The 17,954-nt window shown below is 39.9% G+C and overlaps 1 protein-coding gene across 3 annotated transcripts in view; it reads right to left on the bottom strand.

The window, feature by feature from the left end:
* Positions 1 to 2,050: 2,050 nt before the first annotated feature.
* Positions 2,051 to 17,954, bottom strand: part of PSD3 (pleckstrin and Sec7 domain containing 3) — a 157,377-nt gene continuing 141,473 nt past the window's right edge. For all 3 annotated transcript variants that reach the window (XM_083352860.1, XM_083352861.1, XM_083352862.1), the window contains 4 exons: positions 15,015 to 15,172; positions 12,053 to 12,197; positions 10,584 to 10,727; positions 2,051 to 6,870 (listed from right to left, as the gene is read on the bottom strand). In XM_083352860.1, the coding sequence (XP_083208986.1) occupies positions 6,655 to 6,870; positions 10,584 to 10,727; positions 12,053 to 12,197; positions 15,015 to 15,172 (663 nt within the window). In that variant the 3' untranslated portion in view covers positions 2,051 to 6,654. The remainder of the gene's footprint in view (positions 6,871 to 10,583; positions 10,728 to 12,052; positions 12,198 to 15,014; positions 15,173 to 17,954) is intronic.

Below are 17,954 nucleotides of genomic sequence, written 5' to 3' on the forward strand. Positions count from 1 at the left end.
TTGCTATTTAAAGAAAATGTTGCATTGCGGCGTCTCTACAAGCCAGAGATGAGCAAGAAGTTTTCAATGGACCCAGAAATAGTTTGGGCTCAGTGAATGTTGTAAAATCTCTGCCAAGGACTGAACTAGAAAATTCCCTCACGTAGTTGCAATATGTTTTCCAAATGTGCTCCCTCACGTTTCAAGGAATTTTTTTTCCTTCCAAAGCTTTCTAATCTGAAAACCTTTTAGCTGGGAGATACTGAGAACTGCAAGACATACAGCTTATCACTCATTTCTAGGTAATTATATATGGTATACTTGATCAAATTTTTCCAAACTGTACAGTTGACTAACCTCCTTACAAGCCTTTTCCCAATTTCCCAGGAAAAACCTATTGGGGAACCAATAATTTCTTGATTTAAGAAACCATGATTGCCCCTGACAAATCACATAGTTAATGCTAAAAAGGTAAAGGTAAAGGTTCCCCCACACATGCGTACTAGTTGTTTCCGACTCTAGGGGCCGGTGCTCATCTCCGTTTCAAAGCCGAAGAGCCGGCGCTTGTCCGAGGACGTCTCCGTGGTCATGTGGCCGGCATGACTAGACGTCAAAGGCGCACGGAACGCTATTACCTTCCCACCGTAGTGGTCCCTATATTTGTACTTGCATTTTTACGTGCTTTCGAACTGCTAGGTTGGCAGAAGCTGGGACGAGTAACAGGCACTCACTCTGCTACATGGCACTCGGGATTCGACCCGCCAAACTGTCAACCTTCTGATTGACAAGCTCAGCGTCCTAACCCACTGAGCCACTGCGTCCCTCTCTAGTTAATGTTAAATATGGGTAATAAGGAAAAAAAAACACTAGTCTCTAATAAATAAACAGTTCAAACTTCCTAAAGCTTATAAATAAAATTTCCAGAAATTCCAATCAGTTCAGCCAAACCTGTAATATTTTCAATCACAATAACTGCATAGCACATAACAGAAATTCACTTAAAAGGGAAGATATGCATTACTAATGCAAGATGTACTTTAATTTCAATCTTGCCAAATTATTCAAATTCTCCCATTATAGGTAATAAATATAAGCAACAGGATCTACATCCTGCTTCTAAAAAAATACACTTCCATAATTTTGAAAAGACAATGGCCAGTGTTAAAATGATTTTTTTCCATTTTTTTCAATTGGGAAAAATTAAAAATTGCTTGTGTCATAATCTTAGCCTAATTTCCCTGGTGATATCTCCAAAAGATTTCCCCTCCCCAAATGATCTTTCTCATTGCATACAGATAATTTTATACTGATCACCTTAATGCAAACTATAACAATTCTTAACATTCAAACATACCCAGAACAGTCAAAATATTTAAAATATTTTTCTAGCAATCCTCACAACACTTTGGACACATTAATATATGCAGATGGAGACCTAAAACAAAGATGAGGCTTGGTTACAAACATAAAGATTCAGAACTTAGCTAAAACTTGCCACTGTATCTGTTAATTTCTTTAAATTCCATACAGTGCTGTTAAAGTTATACTTTAAAAGTTTGGATATGCTGAGATAAAGCAACCTTAAAACTATTTAAACAGAATTTAAACTAGTGCCGATTTTCAGACATCTCAGTCTGTTACAGAGTGTGAATGCATTGCAGCTTTGCAGACAATAAAACTGGGAACAACTGAAAGTTAAATGGAATTAATGTACCATTCAGAGATGCCCCTTGAAAAGAACTTCTAATCTGGCTCAAAACAGGTCTCAAATAATAAACACTGCAAGATACCACTAGAAGGGTCTAAAATAAAACACGTCTAAGAAAAATAACAGGCAAATGCAACCAATTGGCGGCGATCTGTTAAAATAAGAGCTTACTTGTTTCTTTCCTTCAAAATGTATTCGACTCAGTGCAATAAATAGGACTGTTTTGTAAAATCTCAGCCTAGCTGAATTGAATTTAATAATTTTTTTTATTTTTTTTATTTTAATCCCATTTATATCCCGCCCTTCTCCGAAGACTCAGGGCGGCTTACAATTTAAGCACAAACCAATGTGCTTAGCAATAATGCACACCTCCAAGGACTTAAAAAAGTTACAAAAATCTAAATGGGCTGGGTATCAACCACTCAAGAGTTCAGCTTGGAGGTTTGTAATCTGGAAGGGAACTCAACTATGCCTGTTGGGTTCTAGAGGCCATAGTGCTGCTCTGTCTTATGGAATGCAGTTATTGGAGTGGTACCAGATCCGGTGGTCAAAACTGAAGAGCAAGACTTAAAAATAAAGACATTGTACAACTGGCAAGGACACACAATGCAAGACAGAGAGGGCAACTGTGTTCTGGAAAGCTGTTCTCGCTGCTTCCAGACACAGCAATAGTTTAAATATCAAGGGATCTAGCCTGCAAGCCTATTCCTGTGGGTGTTGTAATTGCTGACATGAGCTGCAGAATTTCATGAGCAATTTTTAGATCATATACAATTATTCATGCCCACCCAAGTTTCAAAACCCCTGGGACTGAAAAAGTGATCCCTAGGGATTTATTTATTTTTTTAAAGGCAATATGGTTGTAAGAGATTTGGCTATTTTGCCACAAGCTTCAATGGCAAACTGAAGTAATCTCAGGAAAACCTTTGACATATAAACATATAACCAGAGATGAGTGAATACACTTCTATAGGAGCTTCTTGCCATAGACCCTGATCATAAGGATAATATATGGAATTTGAATGCCTGCAAACAGAAAAACAGAAATATAGCAAAGGTTAATGTAAGTACCTAGTCCCTATCCAATGCCAGCCAAAACCTTCTAATGACAAAAGACCTAATTATAATTGTACCTACCAAAATACATATTTCACAAGAGCATAGGCAATTATTGTATTTTGATGCATGCCCTTGCCTAGATGTGGATATCCACATCAGCAATGCACCCATATCTCCCATGCAAGGTAAGCGTAACTACAATTTAGTTTTCAAGTGAACAGGGGGGAAAAATACTTTATTTGTAAAAGCTGGTTCATAACATGGCCCCGTGGTTATATAGGAGAAGCTTAATCATCAATGACTGCGGTCAACACATCAACGAAAAGGCAGCTTTATGTTAAACCCAGATAGGTTCACAAGTGCAATATCTGATGTTCTGCTTTATAAGTAAATGTAACGTAAAAGCAGACTTATTCCTCTGTGAAAAACTACTGAGCTACCTACTAAGGTTGTAACAAAGCCAAAGCCTGCTTGACCCCTTATTTCAGGGAAGAACTGACTGCAGTCTTGGTAATTTACAACACACCCTCTGCCTGCCGCCACCATAGGCACCTTGGAAGTAATAAATAATTTGAACTCCCCTCTGCCTCTGAAAAGAAATAGACACAAATACATTCATGAATTGCAGCATTTCAATTATTGGCTGCGCTGCTGTTTCCCCAAGGCAACAGTCATCAGGGTGCACATTGTGAACAAGTGTGCATATAAAGCTCATTCCAGCTTTTAATTGTGTGACTTGAATAGCCATCTAGGGGTTTGTTTCAGCCTTCTGGAAGCATCACAAAAGAATCCAGTAAAAAAAAAAAGCAGAAGGTGTCCAACTGTTATCAAACCTCTTTCAAGAACCGTACTTTTAATATTAAGCCTAACATGAACGCAGACAGTTAATTCTGACATGTCATTATGTGCATGGAGAAAATCGCAATCTCTCTCCTTTTGAGCACAGAGACCCAGCTAGGTGGTGGTTTCTTCTTTCTATACTTCTAGGGCTCTTATCCTAAATCATGCTCCGTACTTTCCAACTGACTGAGTAATCTCTGGATCAAATCCAGACTAAGGAGCAACCCACAGTTTCACACAAATGGAAAAATACCTAGTATTCTAAGGGGTGGGGAGAGGAGAGGTTTTGCAATTGGAGGAAAATGCATTTATTTGTTTTTGTTTGTTTGTTTCATATCCTGTTTTTCTTCCAGGAGCTCCAGGGAACAATTTAATATCCTCTCCAATCTTTGTATGCAATCTTGACCAAACTCGTACTAAGTCATCAGAAAGTCCATGTAACTAATTGGCACTGACTCTACTAGATGAGTGGAGTACATATAATCTGTTGCCTGGCTGCCACATGGGTTACTCCAAAATCTTATAAAGCTTGTTGATCTGCAAGAGCAACAAAAAGCAACCACTGTTTTTCCCCACCGATCTTTTTTTTCCAAGTGCGTGTTTATACAAAGAAATATTGAGTCAGTCACTGTGTAGATGGCTTCACACATTGTTTTATGCCATGGGGTATTTCATTTTGACTTTGGCTCAGTATATTGGCAGATCTAGCCATTATGGTCGGCACAACAGAGTTTGATTAAAATAAAGTATAACTTAGTGCAATGGGTGAATCAAACCACAAACTCTGTATTTTAGTGAAAGGAGTAATCACACACACTTGATAATTCCTACTATGCTGTAGTAGTCATTCCAAAATGCAAAACTAAAAACCCTGCTATCCTCGAGTCTGCAAACACCATCAGTAACGCTCAACAAACCGTCACGGAGGCTAACAGCCAACCAACCTAGAAGGACTCTTGAATAACTCAGTTTAGTCTGCTTTAGCTATGTAAACACCATATACAGTGTTAACACAGTATTACAGTCTCACACATGTGAAGAGAAAAAACGTGGTTTCTCTGTTTCAAGGGATAAGTTTAACATTTCTCGTATGTATCTCTCCCCGGCCTTACCAAGGTCTCCTTCCCAAACATTTTACAGCCTCTTCATTTTTTCCCCCTGTACTCCATTAGTACAAAGCATACACTGAACTAACACAACACCCCTCCTCCCACTTTTTTTTAAAAAAAAGATGATGTAAAATCGTTCCCATCATTTTACTGCCACCTCTTTTCATTTCAACAAGGCTGGCAGTCTGCTGGCTTTTCTGAACTCTTGATGAAAAATACTGAATTCAGAACCGTTAGCCACTTTTGCCAGGGGGGGGGAATCTTTCTTTTTTGGCAGGCCCCAGCAACTTATCCAGTAGCATAAATATCAATTTAGTATTCATCACATAAAATGATAAATCATGACTGAAAAATGAAGGAAATGTTCGTATGTAGGTACAGGTGGTAAGAGAGTCCTATCTTAATGAGCTTCTGATGTGCACCTTATTTAGCAGGCATAGCAGTCTAATAGTGATTGATGCTGGGAACTATAATATTTGTGGCATCTAAAGAGCCACCAGTTACCAGTACTAAAATAGAACAATACCTTAATTGCACTTATAAAGAATGTCCTGGCTACTGACAGCTTTTATTTAGTATTCTAAATTTAGGATCCTAATTCAGAGCTTTCACATGTGTCACCCTGTCGTTTTCTTATCTCCCAGCCTGACAGAGCCTAGGGGATGTGCCTTTTTTTACACAATGTACCCTCTTCAAAAAGTGGGCAAAGAAATGTACAAACCCCGCCTAGAAAATAATGCCCTTCTAGAACATGTGTTCTTATCTTTGAGCTGCCATTTCTGGATTTACCGAGGTGCCTTTCAACAATTGGCAAAACTTCTTATTCCCTAGAAAGCCTTTTTCCATGGCTCCTGATTATAACTTAATCCTCCATCATTCTGGTTTATTTCTTTTCCCTTTGGTTTGCGTTGCAAGATGTTTCACATCCCCAGGAAGAGTCAGACGTAACGCCATCCTCTGCAATGGGAATAAGACCACTCTAGGAACTGTAATAATGACAGAGTTCTTGGGCTATTTTTTTTTAAAATCAGGAAATACAATATGGGTATGGGGATAGACAGACATCTCTGTTAAGTAATTCTATAGCATAGGGGAACTGTTGGTTAGCAAATGGGGACTGGAATGATACCAGATTTTGATCAACTAGTTTATAAAGTGCCTGAAAATATGTAAAACATCTGAAGGAGGATCATAATGCCAGTTGAACAAAAACATTGCACACTACTGCTATCAGTACAACGAATATATGATTATTTGCTGTTGAGAATCATTCGGGTAGCACTGCGTGCAGATAGAACAGAGACGGTTACAGTAGAAAGTTTCCACCCAGGAACATGAAAAAAATAAGACCTGTTTCGGTTGAAATCATTTCCACTCACTGAAGGTCTTCATCTGTTTCTATATCCTAAATATTAACTTGGTAACTCATAAAGTTTATCACAATGACTGATCACTCAATAATCTAGTTACTGGCATATCTTCCACAACATGTTGTTATCGAGCTTGGCAACACATGAACATTTTTACCCAGTCTCTTTTACATCTTAGCTTATCCGCTGACAAGGCTTAACAAGTTGATAAGCCTCCATTTGTCTTGACATTCCCCCATGGCTGAACAGCAGCAGCAGCGGCAGTTCGGATGAAAATTACAAGCCAACAAAAGAAGACCAACATATGACAGAGAGATAAATATACCATGAAATCTCTCCTGTCCCATTCCAATGTTTTTGAGAAAAGGAGGACTGGATCAATTGCTCTATGATAACTTAACTAGACAAATGCAAGTCAGAAGCCAAAACATTTCCAACAACCTGTACAGAAACAACAAAATTTACAACTGAAAAATGTCACTAACACCCATTCAGGCAGATGTGTTAATTTTTGTTTGTTTCGCAAAGGACAGGTTATTATCAAAGAGAGAGAGAGTGGTGTGTGATCCTTCAGCCTGCCTTAGTTTTCTTAAGTAACTTTCTGCTTGATACTGGGAGTTTCCGGTCGATAGTCCTTCCTCTCGGAGACGTTACGCTTCACCTTGGCACTAACAGGAGACTCCTGATTTAATGAAGGGCTGGAGTGGCATTTCTTCAGTCCAGGACCATCAGTCTCACTGGTACTCAGCAACTCCTTTCCCGCTCCTTCTTTGAGAAGAGACACGTAGATTTCATAACGGGTTTTCTGGAAAAGAAAGAAAGAAAAACTCCGTCTATAGTGTCACTTCTACGATGTGTGTGGAAATCACTCGCGACAAATTGGACGCCTAGCAAGGAAGCCAGCAGAGCAATATTAGCTAGTGGGCAACAAGGGCATTCAGAAGTAAATACTTAAATGTCTTGTTATCTGAAAACTGAAGGATGTGTGTTGGCTCTTTCGCAGGAGAAGCATTTGAATTTTGAATGCTGTATTTTGAAAGGAAATGCAAAGAATCTTGTCCAAAGCAGTGGATTTAAGAGTGTGGAACAACTTCCTCCTTACATTTATTTTATTTTATTTTTATTTTTATTACATTTATATCCCGCCCTTCTCCGAAGACTCAGGGCGGCTTACAAGCTTAGCAGTAGCCTTCATTCTATGTATATGCCTGCTTATTAGGGCTTTCATACACCCCCCAAGCGGCATTATTACAAAGTCAGCTTAATTGCCCCCAACAATCTGGGTCCTCATTTTACCTACCTCGGAAGGATGGAAGGCTGAGTCAACCTTGAGCCTGGTGGGATGCGAACCTGCACTAATTGCAGGCAGCTGGTGTTACTTAAGGAGGCATTAGCCCACTGCTCCACCAAGGCTCTTTAGTAAGGATCTTCAGTCTACACACTAGACTTAGGCAGACTAATAAGAAGGATCGTTATTGTTGCCTCAGCTTGTCCTTTCCTATACTTCCCCCTTTATCCCAACTCAGTTTGGGGAAAGAAATGCTTTCTAAAAAGAATAGAATCTCTCTCATTTTATGCCTACCTGATCACTTTGTAAAGTAGAAAATTCAGCAATGGCAAATGGATAAACATTTACATATACAATTCAGAACTTTAATTTACGAAGGTATTCATCTTTCCATGCAGATTATGAATACTGTGATTTAGCATTCTGATGTCTAAATAATCATTACAGATTGAACTTAAGTTTTTCTCTTTGCCATGTGTTTAAGTATGGTATGGATTTCTAATTATTTGTAAAAGATACCATTGCTGGTCTTCAGCTAGGCAAACCGTTGCATTTTAACATATCACTTCACTGCCACAAATTTCTAAGCCCACCAGGCACCAAATACTAAGAAGATTTAACATATTTTTGAAAAGGCCAACTGCTGAATCTGTTCACTCTCTAGGAAACCCCAACTCCTCTGTATGTGGCAGTTTCATCTGCAGCATCACTCATTGGTGCCGTGATTAACTCAAATAACTAGTGGCGATTAATCAGAATTCAGAAAAAGGCTTTTAAATTGAAGATTCTAGAATTTCTAGGATTACTTATTTAATGACACGCGTTCTGACCCTTCCCAATGAATCATGACAAACGTTGATGAAGTTCTACCAAATGCTTTACATTCTTTAAAGGGAAGCTTATTGTCAAAATTGTGGTCTCCAACAAAGTACAAAAAGGGCTTTCTGTAATTTCAAAGCATGACTCAGGTAAGCATTGCTATACAAATGCAGGAAGATGTCAAGGCTTCTTTAAAAGAACACAAGAGAAAAAGCAGTGGTTGTGGATGAGCTTTCGAAAGCCTTGGAAGAGACGGATTATAAGAAAAATCAATTTGAAATGAAATGAAATAGTCGTGTGCTTACTATTTATACTTCCAGCAATGGTGAAAAGACAAATAATTATATAAGCAAGTCACTCAACCATACGGAACTAGTGAGGTGAATGCTGATACCATTTTGAACTGATTATGCTTCATCAGATAATGAATAAGCTGGAGAACTGAACAACGAGGAAATGGTGCCACAAATGATTATTGTCGTATAGCAACTATTCCTCAGCCTTGGAGTTTTTCTCCCTCTATTCCAAATTTTTAATCTAACCTTTCTGCCTTCTGGAACATCTTCTCCGCTGACGTGAAACTAGTTCCCACCCTCCTGATGTTTCCTAAGAGCCTTAAGACCTGGCTCTGCCAGATGGCTTGAGGGCCCAATGGGAGAACTTCATACTGGAAGTAGTTGACTAATTAAAATTCAACCCCCCTCCCCCCCCTCGTGTGTCTGACTTTCTTCTTTGCCATGTTGTGTTCATGGTTTTTTTAATCTGTTAATGTTTTGATCTACAGTGTTTTTTATGGTGGATGATTTTAATGTTTTTCAGTGTTTTTATCCTGTAAGTCACAAAGAGTCTTTGGATACAAGATGGGTGGCAAATACATTTAAATTAACAAACAAACAAATAAATAAATAGTATATTTGCCATGTTTGTCAGGTGATATTCTAATGAATTTTCATTTTTTTATCTCTTAGATCTATATAGCAATAACACTTAAGACTTATATACCACTCCATAGTGCTTTACAGCCCTCTCTGGGCAGTTTACAATGTCAACGTATGGCCCCCAACAATCTGGGTCCTCATTTTACTGACCTCGGAAGAATGGAAGGCTGAGTCAACCTTGAGCCAGTCAGAATTGAACTCCAGGCTGCGGGCAGAGTTTGCTTATAATACTGCATTCTAACTCTGCCTTTTCTTTAGGAGCTTAAGGCTCCCTTCATTTTATCCCCACATCAACCCTGTGAGGAAGATTGACCTAAGTACATGGCTGACCAAAGACTGACCCAAGGTATTAACTGCTACACCTCCTCTGCAGTTCAGACAGTGTTACCAACAAACCCATGTACCAGGCTATTATGTTCCAAAATTCATGATAACAGAATTCATCAGAAGGCTAATCCATATAGAAATGGTTTGTTGGGAAATAAAATATTGAAAGCCATGGCTCTAGAAAAGTATAGAATAGCACTGCCTATAATTTAGCTCAACTCCAGAACTTAAACCATATTCCTTATAGTAGTCAGTCACTGCCATCCAGAAATGGCATCCACTACTGTTGTTCCATCCCTAGGGGCATACAGGTAGCTTCTGGTAATTCAAATGAATAAGGGAGGAAGCTTCCTGCATAGGTTAACCCTATAAAGAATGGAGGAAATGCCAGTATCAAATGAAGACAAAGAAGCAGAATTAAAAAGGCAAGAGTAACATGAGAATATGACTGTCTTCCTGAATTATTATGGACTGATTCTTCAAAAACTAACAGCCTAGTTCAAACAAAGAAAACACACATCCGGTCCACCATTCTACATGTATGCTTTACTAGACAACCTGTGCTCTGTTGGGTCATCGTTATAAAGGTATTTGCTGACCTAAAAAAGAAAAACAAGAATGATCACTGGTGTGCAAAAAAAGCAGTGGGAATGGGAGCAACTTCTAACTTCTTGCTGGTTTCCCCACTGACTTTCTTTGTAGGAAGCTGGCTTGGAGCATTGGAAATGACAATCAAGTAACTGCAGTTGACTGCAGTTGCATAGCAGCCATGAAGTCGTCACAATTTTGCCACATTTTAATCTCGCGAAAGTCACAGGTCCTAGATTTTGGTTGTATTCTGTAAGTTAACCCATTTAAGGTCAATTGATTCAAAAATGTTGTCCTATGATGCACTGTTTTGCCCAACTGAAGGTTACAAACAATGGAACAGACATGAGAGTCTTAGTAATACGTAGACATCAACAGGATCGTTTTCTCCCATTTAGACCTTTTTGATTAAAACATGCGGCAGTCTTCCCTCCATTTTAATCATAGTTAAAAACTTTAAACAGATATAAAGTCTCGCTACTCATTTGCTGAAGTTCTAATGATCTCTACAATGACTGTCTTTAACTTAGTGCCCAGTCTTAGTTGACCGCAGCATACCTCAAATTCCAAATAATGGTCTTTCAACTTGTAGTCTTCAATCTCCTTGCCCTTAAGTTTCTTATCAGGTGGGTAGGAACGATGTTCAGCTAGTTCAGTAGAGACCTGCTTCAGTTTGCTCTCGTGGGATTTAAGCTGGTCATCCTGCAGAGGTAATTACATGGTTTAGATTAGAATGAACCTCTAGTGCATTTAGTAAAATAATTTTAAAAAGGCATTTCTATTGCTTTAGGAGTGTTCAGTTCCTAAATCCAGAACTCAACTATTCCTGGTTCTTAAATCAGCAATTCAAATATTACAAGGATTTTAATTAAATTAACAAGAATTTTCTAAACAGAACTTGGAAAGATCCATCCATCACGTGACCTAGATCTGTACAGGTGGTCCTCAACTTACAACCAGTTGCTTAGTGACTGTTCACATTTACAAGAGACCTCCCTTGATAGAGTAGAACAGAATAGAATTTTTATTCTCACTTTTAAATGTACACTAGTCAGCATATATTAAAATGAAATTCTGTTCCATTCAGCTCTCAAAAAATAACATTATTCATATACCGACATACACACATATACATGACACAGAGAAACATCACAGTCTAGTTCAAATGTACATGGTGAAAAAAAAAAGAATCCTGCAAATACAATCTAGATTCAAAGTTTGAAGAGTTCCCCCTCTCCTGAATGATTGCATGACTGCACTTCAGACATTGAGCATTTGGGCTGCATTTATGGCCATTTACTGTGCCCCACCGTCATATGATCATTTTGGTTTTGGGCAAAATCGGCCAATAGCAAGCCATTGGTTAGCTTAATGACCACAACCAACAAAAAAAAAGTTATAAAATCAGGTCAGTCACTTAGGTGACCTGATTTATGGCTATCATGAGTTGCAACCATGATGGGCAGGCTCCATAGCAGTCGTAACTCAAGGACTACTGGTACCTAACTTGTAAACATGTCATGGGTCAAAGGAGAGATTACTCTGTTGGCTGGTGCTGTTCTTGCCCCTTCCCGAAGGACTCAGGGCGGTGCACAGGGCAATAAATATTAAAAAACAAAGTACAAAAGTTAAAAAACAATTAAATAATTTATGCCCGATATATACAATAGTTAAAACCATATTAAAAACCCAACCCCAACCCCATCAGACCAGGCCAGACTGCTCAAATAAATAGGTTTTTAGATCCCGCCGGAAGGAGCAAAGGTCGGGGGCCATCCGGAGCTCAGCCGGCAAGCGGTTCCACAGGTCTGGCGCGCCCACAGAGAATGCCCTCCCCCTGGGGGCCACCAGTCGACATTCTCTGATCGGAGGCACCCTGAGGAGGCCCTCTCTGTGGGACTAATGAATGAAGTGCCCATATGCATACGATTATTTGAGAATGATTTCAAGGGAGAATAATACTGGAAGCCCTGTTTGTGCAAAGCTGTAAGGGGAGGGGGTAAAACAAACAAACAAAAAACAATCACCTGAGATAATTTGGTGGTGGAGGCCGGTAAGAGAGGGCGGCTAAATTTCTTCTGGGATCCAATTGCAGCTGGAAACGGTGGGGCAGAAAAAACGGCTGCCACAGAATTGACCTTATTGATCCAGGACTCCATTTCTTCAGGGCTCCTGTGGAAGAGAGACAGCCATAACACTTGCACATTCTCTTCAGTATCACCACTGGCACAATAAGAATGGCTAGTTTAAGCCACTCTTACATATGCTTGCCTCAGAATAAGTTCCTCTTGCGGCCACTCAGGATTTGTCCCTGAGCGTAAGCCACATTTTGGAAAATTCCATTCATCTCTGCTTCATCTCCATATTTTTCCTGTTTCCTTCCATCTTTTGTTCAACAATTTCTTTCTTGCATAATGCATATAATTTTTGTTTTAGCAGCCACAAGTGGAACCAGCAACTGGATGGTTGAGCAAAGCAACTGCTAAGAGAAACATCACAATTTTTTTTTACCTTACTTCAACTTTCATTTGCTTTATAGACCTACAAAGGTCATAAATGTGAGGACTACTTGTTAAGTTACTCTTTCGTCGCTGCTGCAACTGCAAATGATCACTAAACGAGGCAGTTGCTAAATGAGGACTTTCTGAAAAGAGTGCTTTCCTGTTAAGCTTCAGAACAGAGTAATAACCTTAACTTAAGTTTGAGTCAACCAAGGAGGCAGAATGCCTTCAGGGTATGGTTAAAAAAACATCAAGATGGTGGCCATCAAGGGCCGATCAAAACCCCATATGCTCAGGCATAATTTTGATCACACTATCACAGCTGCCAATTTGACTTTTTTTATATATAAAGCTTTTTATTACTTCTTTTTTCTTTACATACATATGTTAGTTTTTCAACCAGCGTGCAGTCTGGGTTCAAAAGCGCTAATAGATAGTCAAGTCCTAATCTTTGGTTCTCTCCTCTAGCCATTTGTAGAATGACTCCCAGGTTCAGCAGTATTTTGTTTCTTCTTTACCTTTCAATCTCATAGTTAATCTGTCCATCTCTGCGCATTCCAATATTTTTTTAATTACTTCTTCCTCTGGTGGTATTCCTTCATTTTTCTAGTATTGCGCGAAAGTTATTCTTGCTGCTTGACTGTTTTTTTTAACCATACCCTCCAGACCAGCGTTTCCCAACCTTAGGAACTTGAAGATGCGTGGACTTCAACTCCCAGAATTCCCCAGCCAGCTATGCTGGCTGGGGAATTCTGGGAGTTGAAGTCCACGCATCTTCAAGTTCCTAAGGTTGGGAAACGCTGCTCCAGACACTCTTCTGGTCATTCCTACAGTTCATTCAAGGTGCTGGTGATGACCTATAAAGCCCTAAATGGCTTGGGTCCGGGATATCTGAGGGAACACCTGCTGCCGGCATCAAGCTCCCTTCGTCCAGTGCGCTCCCACAGGGAGGGTCTTCTCAGGGTGCCACCGGTAAGAGATTGCCGGCGGACGACACCCAGGGATAGGGCCTTCTCAGTGGGGGCGCCTGCCCTTTGGAACCAGCTGCCCGTGGAGCTGAGGTCTGCCCCCGACCTCCGTTCATTCCGCCGGGGCCTGAAGACCTGGCTCTTTGAGCTCTCTGGGCCCAGGCTGAGGATTAATCTTATTTTAACTGGGGTTTTATTTATACAGGGACAAATATAATTTTTTTTAAAATTGGTTTTTAACTTTTGTATCTTGGTTTTTTAATTACCCTGTAAACCGCCCTGAGTCCTTCAGGAAAGGGCGGTATATAAATGTAATAAAATAAAATAAATAAATAATAAATTGAATGACCCGAAACACTGGAAGTTTTGAAGAAGAGATTGGACAACCACTTGTCTGAAATGGGATAGGGTTTCCTGCTGAGCAGGGGGTTGGACTAGAAGACCTCCAAGGTCCCTTCCAACTCTGTTATTCTGCTAACCTAGGCTTCTAATTAATGACATCAAAGTCCACTTATGAAGGGTGCTTGGTGCTCTCTGAGCTTGGTTGTTTTCTTACAGACATTCCATGACCCAAACTAGGTAACAACATCAGTGCACTGATGTTGTTACGTAGTTTGAGTAATGAAACATCTGCAAGGAAACAACCAAGCTCAGAGACCACCACACACCCCTCATTTCAGCCCTGAACTACAAATATTCTCTAACGTCCACTTAAATGATCTAGGGACATTGTCACTCCCTTTCTTCTTCTTTCCAACAGAAGTAACCATTACAACAATTTAAATTTTATAATTAGCCCCTAACCCAAAATTTAATTTTAACATTATTATTTACATTTCTGGTTTCTCCGCTAGTAAGGTGGTTAAGGGTCTAGCTCAGCCTTCCCTGAACGTTTTGATGCATTTCAGCGATTTGCAAAACACACCCCTAGAGCTTTGACTTAAGTCTAAACCCCGGCTCTACACAATAGAAAAAAAATTATCTGCATTGCAGCTGTTACAAAAGTCACGTGCACGTCTCTTTTGGAGTTTTTTCCTCTAAAGTTTAAATGACTAAAAAAGGATTCACTTTTCTTTAGATATTATTTTGAAGAGTTTGTCCTGACCTTGACTTTGATGGTTAAGGCTTAAAAGCTGCATTTTATATATTGCCATATATGCTAAGGTGTGCTTTTTCTTCCCCACCCCTGTATATATTGTAGCAGACCTGTAACAACAAATTTAGGGCCAAGACAGTTGTTGCAACCACTGAATCATTCTGCTACTTGGGTTGCCTGACTAACGCTGGAAACCCCTAGCAAGATTTTATAGGCAAAGGACGGACCTCAAACAGCTTCAGTATTTACTTATGGAGCCTGCAGTCCTTTATACCCAGAACTGAGAAATATAGTTTGAAAAAAGGGAGAGGGTGAAAAAAAAACAAACAAACGTGAAACAAGTCTTCGGAGAGGCACCCAATGTTTCCAAGATTATTATTTTTTCCATGAACCACACCATGCAAGAAACCAAACTGGAACCTACTGAGCTTGAAAAAGCAAAACTCTCCAGTCAGCTGTCTTCAGTTTCAGGACATTGGGCTTCTTCTCATAGTCGGTTGCCTTTGATGCTAGCGCATGGTGAACGCTGACGGCGTTCTTAAGGTCATCCTCTGATAAAGCCTTCTCTGGTTTGTATTCGTCCTGCAGAAATTAAAAGGGTAAATTTATTTTTTTGCATGTTTTTTTCCCCCCACACCCTGGCTGCAATCAAACAGCAGGCAAGAACTCAAATTGCTTTGTAAACCACCACCAGAACTGACAAAGGCAAGGGCATGTTGTTACGATCCTGTACATGTTTACTGCAAACGAGGGATGGGTGAGAAAGTAACCTATCTTGCATTACAATATGAAATTACCCCCGTTCACTCTTATTAAACATATCTGAAGTGAAAAGCCTACTCTATACCCACATGGAGCCTTGGTGGAGCAGTGGGCTAATGCCTCCTTAAGTAACCCCAGCTGCCTGCAATTAGTGCAGGTTCGCATCCCACCAGGCTCAAGGTTGACTCAGCCTTCCATCCTTCCCAGGTAGGTAAAATGAGGACCCAGATTGTTGGGGGCAATAAGCTGACTTTGTAATAATGCCGCTTGGGGGTGTGTGTGAAAGCCCTAATAAGCAGGCATATACATAGAATGAAGGCTACTGCTAAGTTTGTAAGCCGCCCTGAGTCTTCGGAGAAGGGCGGGATATAAATGGAATAAAAATAAAAAATAAAAATAAAATGGGTACACAGAAGAATACATTCTGCGGAGAAAAAAATGATTCAAAACACCAATACATCTACATTATAGATATGAGAACAAAAGTTTACTCTTTCCATTAAATTACAAATTATTATGGAAATCGGTTGAGCGGAGTTTCATGTATGCTGTTTTTATTAAATTTATATCCCCTCCCCCTTTTGAACAGGAGCTCTAAATAGCACATATACTGCTTCTTCCTATTTGTCCCTGCGACAGCAACCTTGTGAGGTGGGTTGGGTTGACCAAGAGCAACTGGAACAATCACTCAATGAGTTTCCATGGTTGAGGGTGGATGTAGAATTCAGATCTCTCCGCTCCTCCACTCCCACTGCCTTAACCTCACTGGTTCCAATAAATGGCACAAGTTAGAAAAATTAAATCTAAATAATCTAAATCTAAATAAAAATATAAAATAAATCTAAATCTAAATTAAAAAAAATCCAATTTCCCTTTCCTTCCCTCCCCTCCAAGCATTCCTCTGAGTGCTCAAAGTGAGATACATATTTTTTCCCAATTTTTCCAAAAGGTAAGAGTGAGTGGCTCAAAGTCACTCGATCACTTTCCGTGGTTGAATGACATTAATCAACGTTTAACCACTATAGCACATTGGCTGATAACACTCCCACTTCTAAAGCCTTCAGATGAGTTTAAGAAATATCCTAGAAGTACCGGGCACAGGGCTATTGCGTAGAAACAAAGCCAGCATCCCCCTCATGTTGCCATTGCGATTTTTCTCCTTTACATCTACCTGGTGAACGTTCTGTACAGCTGACATCTTCAATTACAAAAAGGCTATTAAGATAAAATGTCATGGAGAACTCTGAGCAAAAAATAATAACAATAACGCCACAAATTGGCATCGAAAATGTGCAGCAGAATTCCAAATCAGCATTGTTATATGAAAATACTTCCAGTAGCAGCTGCTCTAATTAACCCAAACTCTTCAGTGCAGTTGTTACAGGTCAGTTGTTGATTAAATCCATTTCAACATAGCATTGATCCATGGAAAATTCACTGTAGAACAGTCCACAGCCTAAAAATTTGTAACCAGATAAATGAAAGCTCCCCCCAGGTTTGAGTGATGGATTTGAATAATGGGCTAAATATCTAGGGCGGGTGGTAAATTAGAAGTCAAAGCAAGTAGGAGAAAAGGTTTTAAAAGGGCTGGAAATAAGCCTACAAAATGAAGTAAATGAGTCTCTGTTGGCCAGGCAGAGTGATGCCCATTAGCAGTTATGGGGCAAGCCAGAAATGCAGCCAAGGCAACCGAGGACAGGTGCCTGCGCTTTTAGCCACCGTACAGAGGGGAAAAACAAATGTGAAAGGTACGACTTCTTTTTGTCCTAAGAAGTAGTACTGGAGGACTATCACTTTCATATCTGATCATGAAGTTATCTGGAACTTTAAGCTTGCAAATAAACTATGTTTGACAGAAATACTGATGCTCTTTTTGAACAGTTGAGGATTTTAGCAAAAGCAGTCTTGTACTAAGGTGGCGTGGTGGCTGAGCCGTTAAGACACTGGGCTTGTCAGCTGGAAAGCCAGCAGCCCAGGTTCGAGACCCAAGCACTATGCAATGGGGTAAGCTCCTGCCCTAGCTTCAGCTCCTGCCCACCTAGCAGTTCAAAAGCATGCAAATGTGAGCAGTTAAATAGGTACCACTTCAGTGGGAAGGTAAAGTGCTCCATGGCCGTCATTGCTGGCCACATGACTGCGGAAATGTCTCCGGACAGTGCTAGCTCAATGGCCTTGAAACAGAGATGAGCACTGCCTCCTATAGTTGGCAACGACTAGTGGAGTAAAATCTGCAGGGATTCCTTTACCTTTTTACCTCCCAATCCTGTACTAATATTAGTAACTGACACTTCATTTGCATTTAGAATGGGGTTTTGGAGATGGGAAGAAAAGCTTTTGGTGTTAATAGAAGTCAACAGAAAAGAAGGATGGCTATCCAAATGGTTGGGAATTCTGGTTATTTGTATTCCCTATGCATGAGGAGAACAGAGTAGCAGGTTCGAAAAGATAGTAGTTCTGGCATTCCGTGAGTGGGAAGCAAAGCAACTTGGTTCCTAGGAACAGAATGCTTTCTCATACTTAGAATAAAACTACGGAAGCTGTAACACAATTTCTGAATTGCGACTACTGCCTAAGATTTTGCTGAACAAGGCTTAGAAATGCT

The sequence above is a fragment of the Vipera ursinii genome, assembly GCF_947247035.1.
Source record: "Vipera ursinii genome assembly, chromosome: 2".
In the NCBI taxonomy this organism is placed as follows: Eukaryota; Metazoa; Chordata; class Lepidosauria; order Squamata; family Viperidae; genus Vipera; species Vipera ursinii.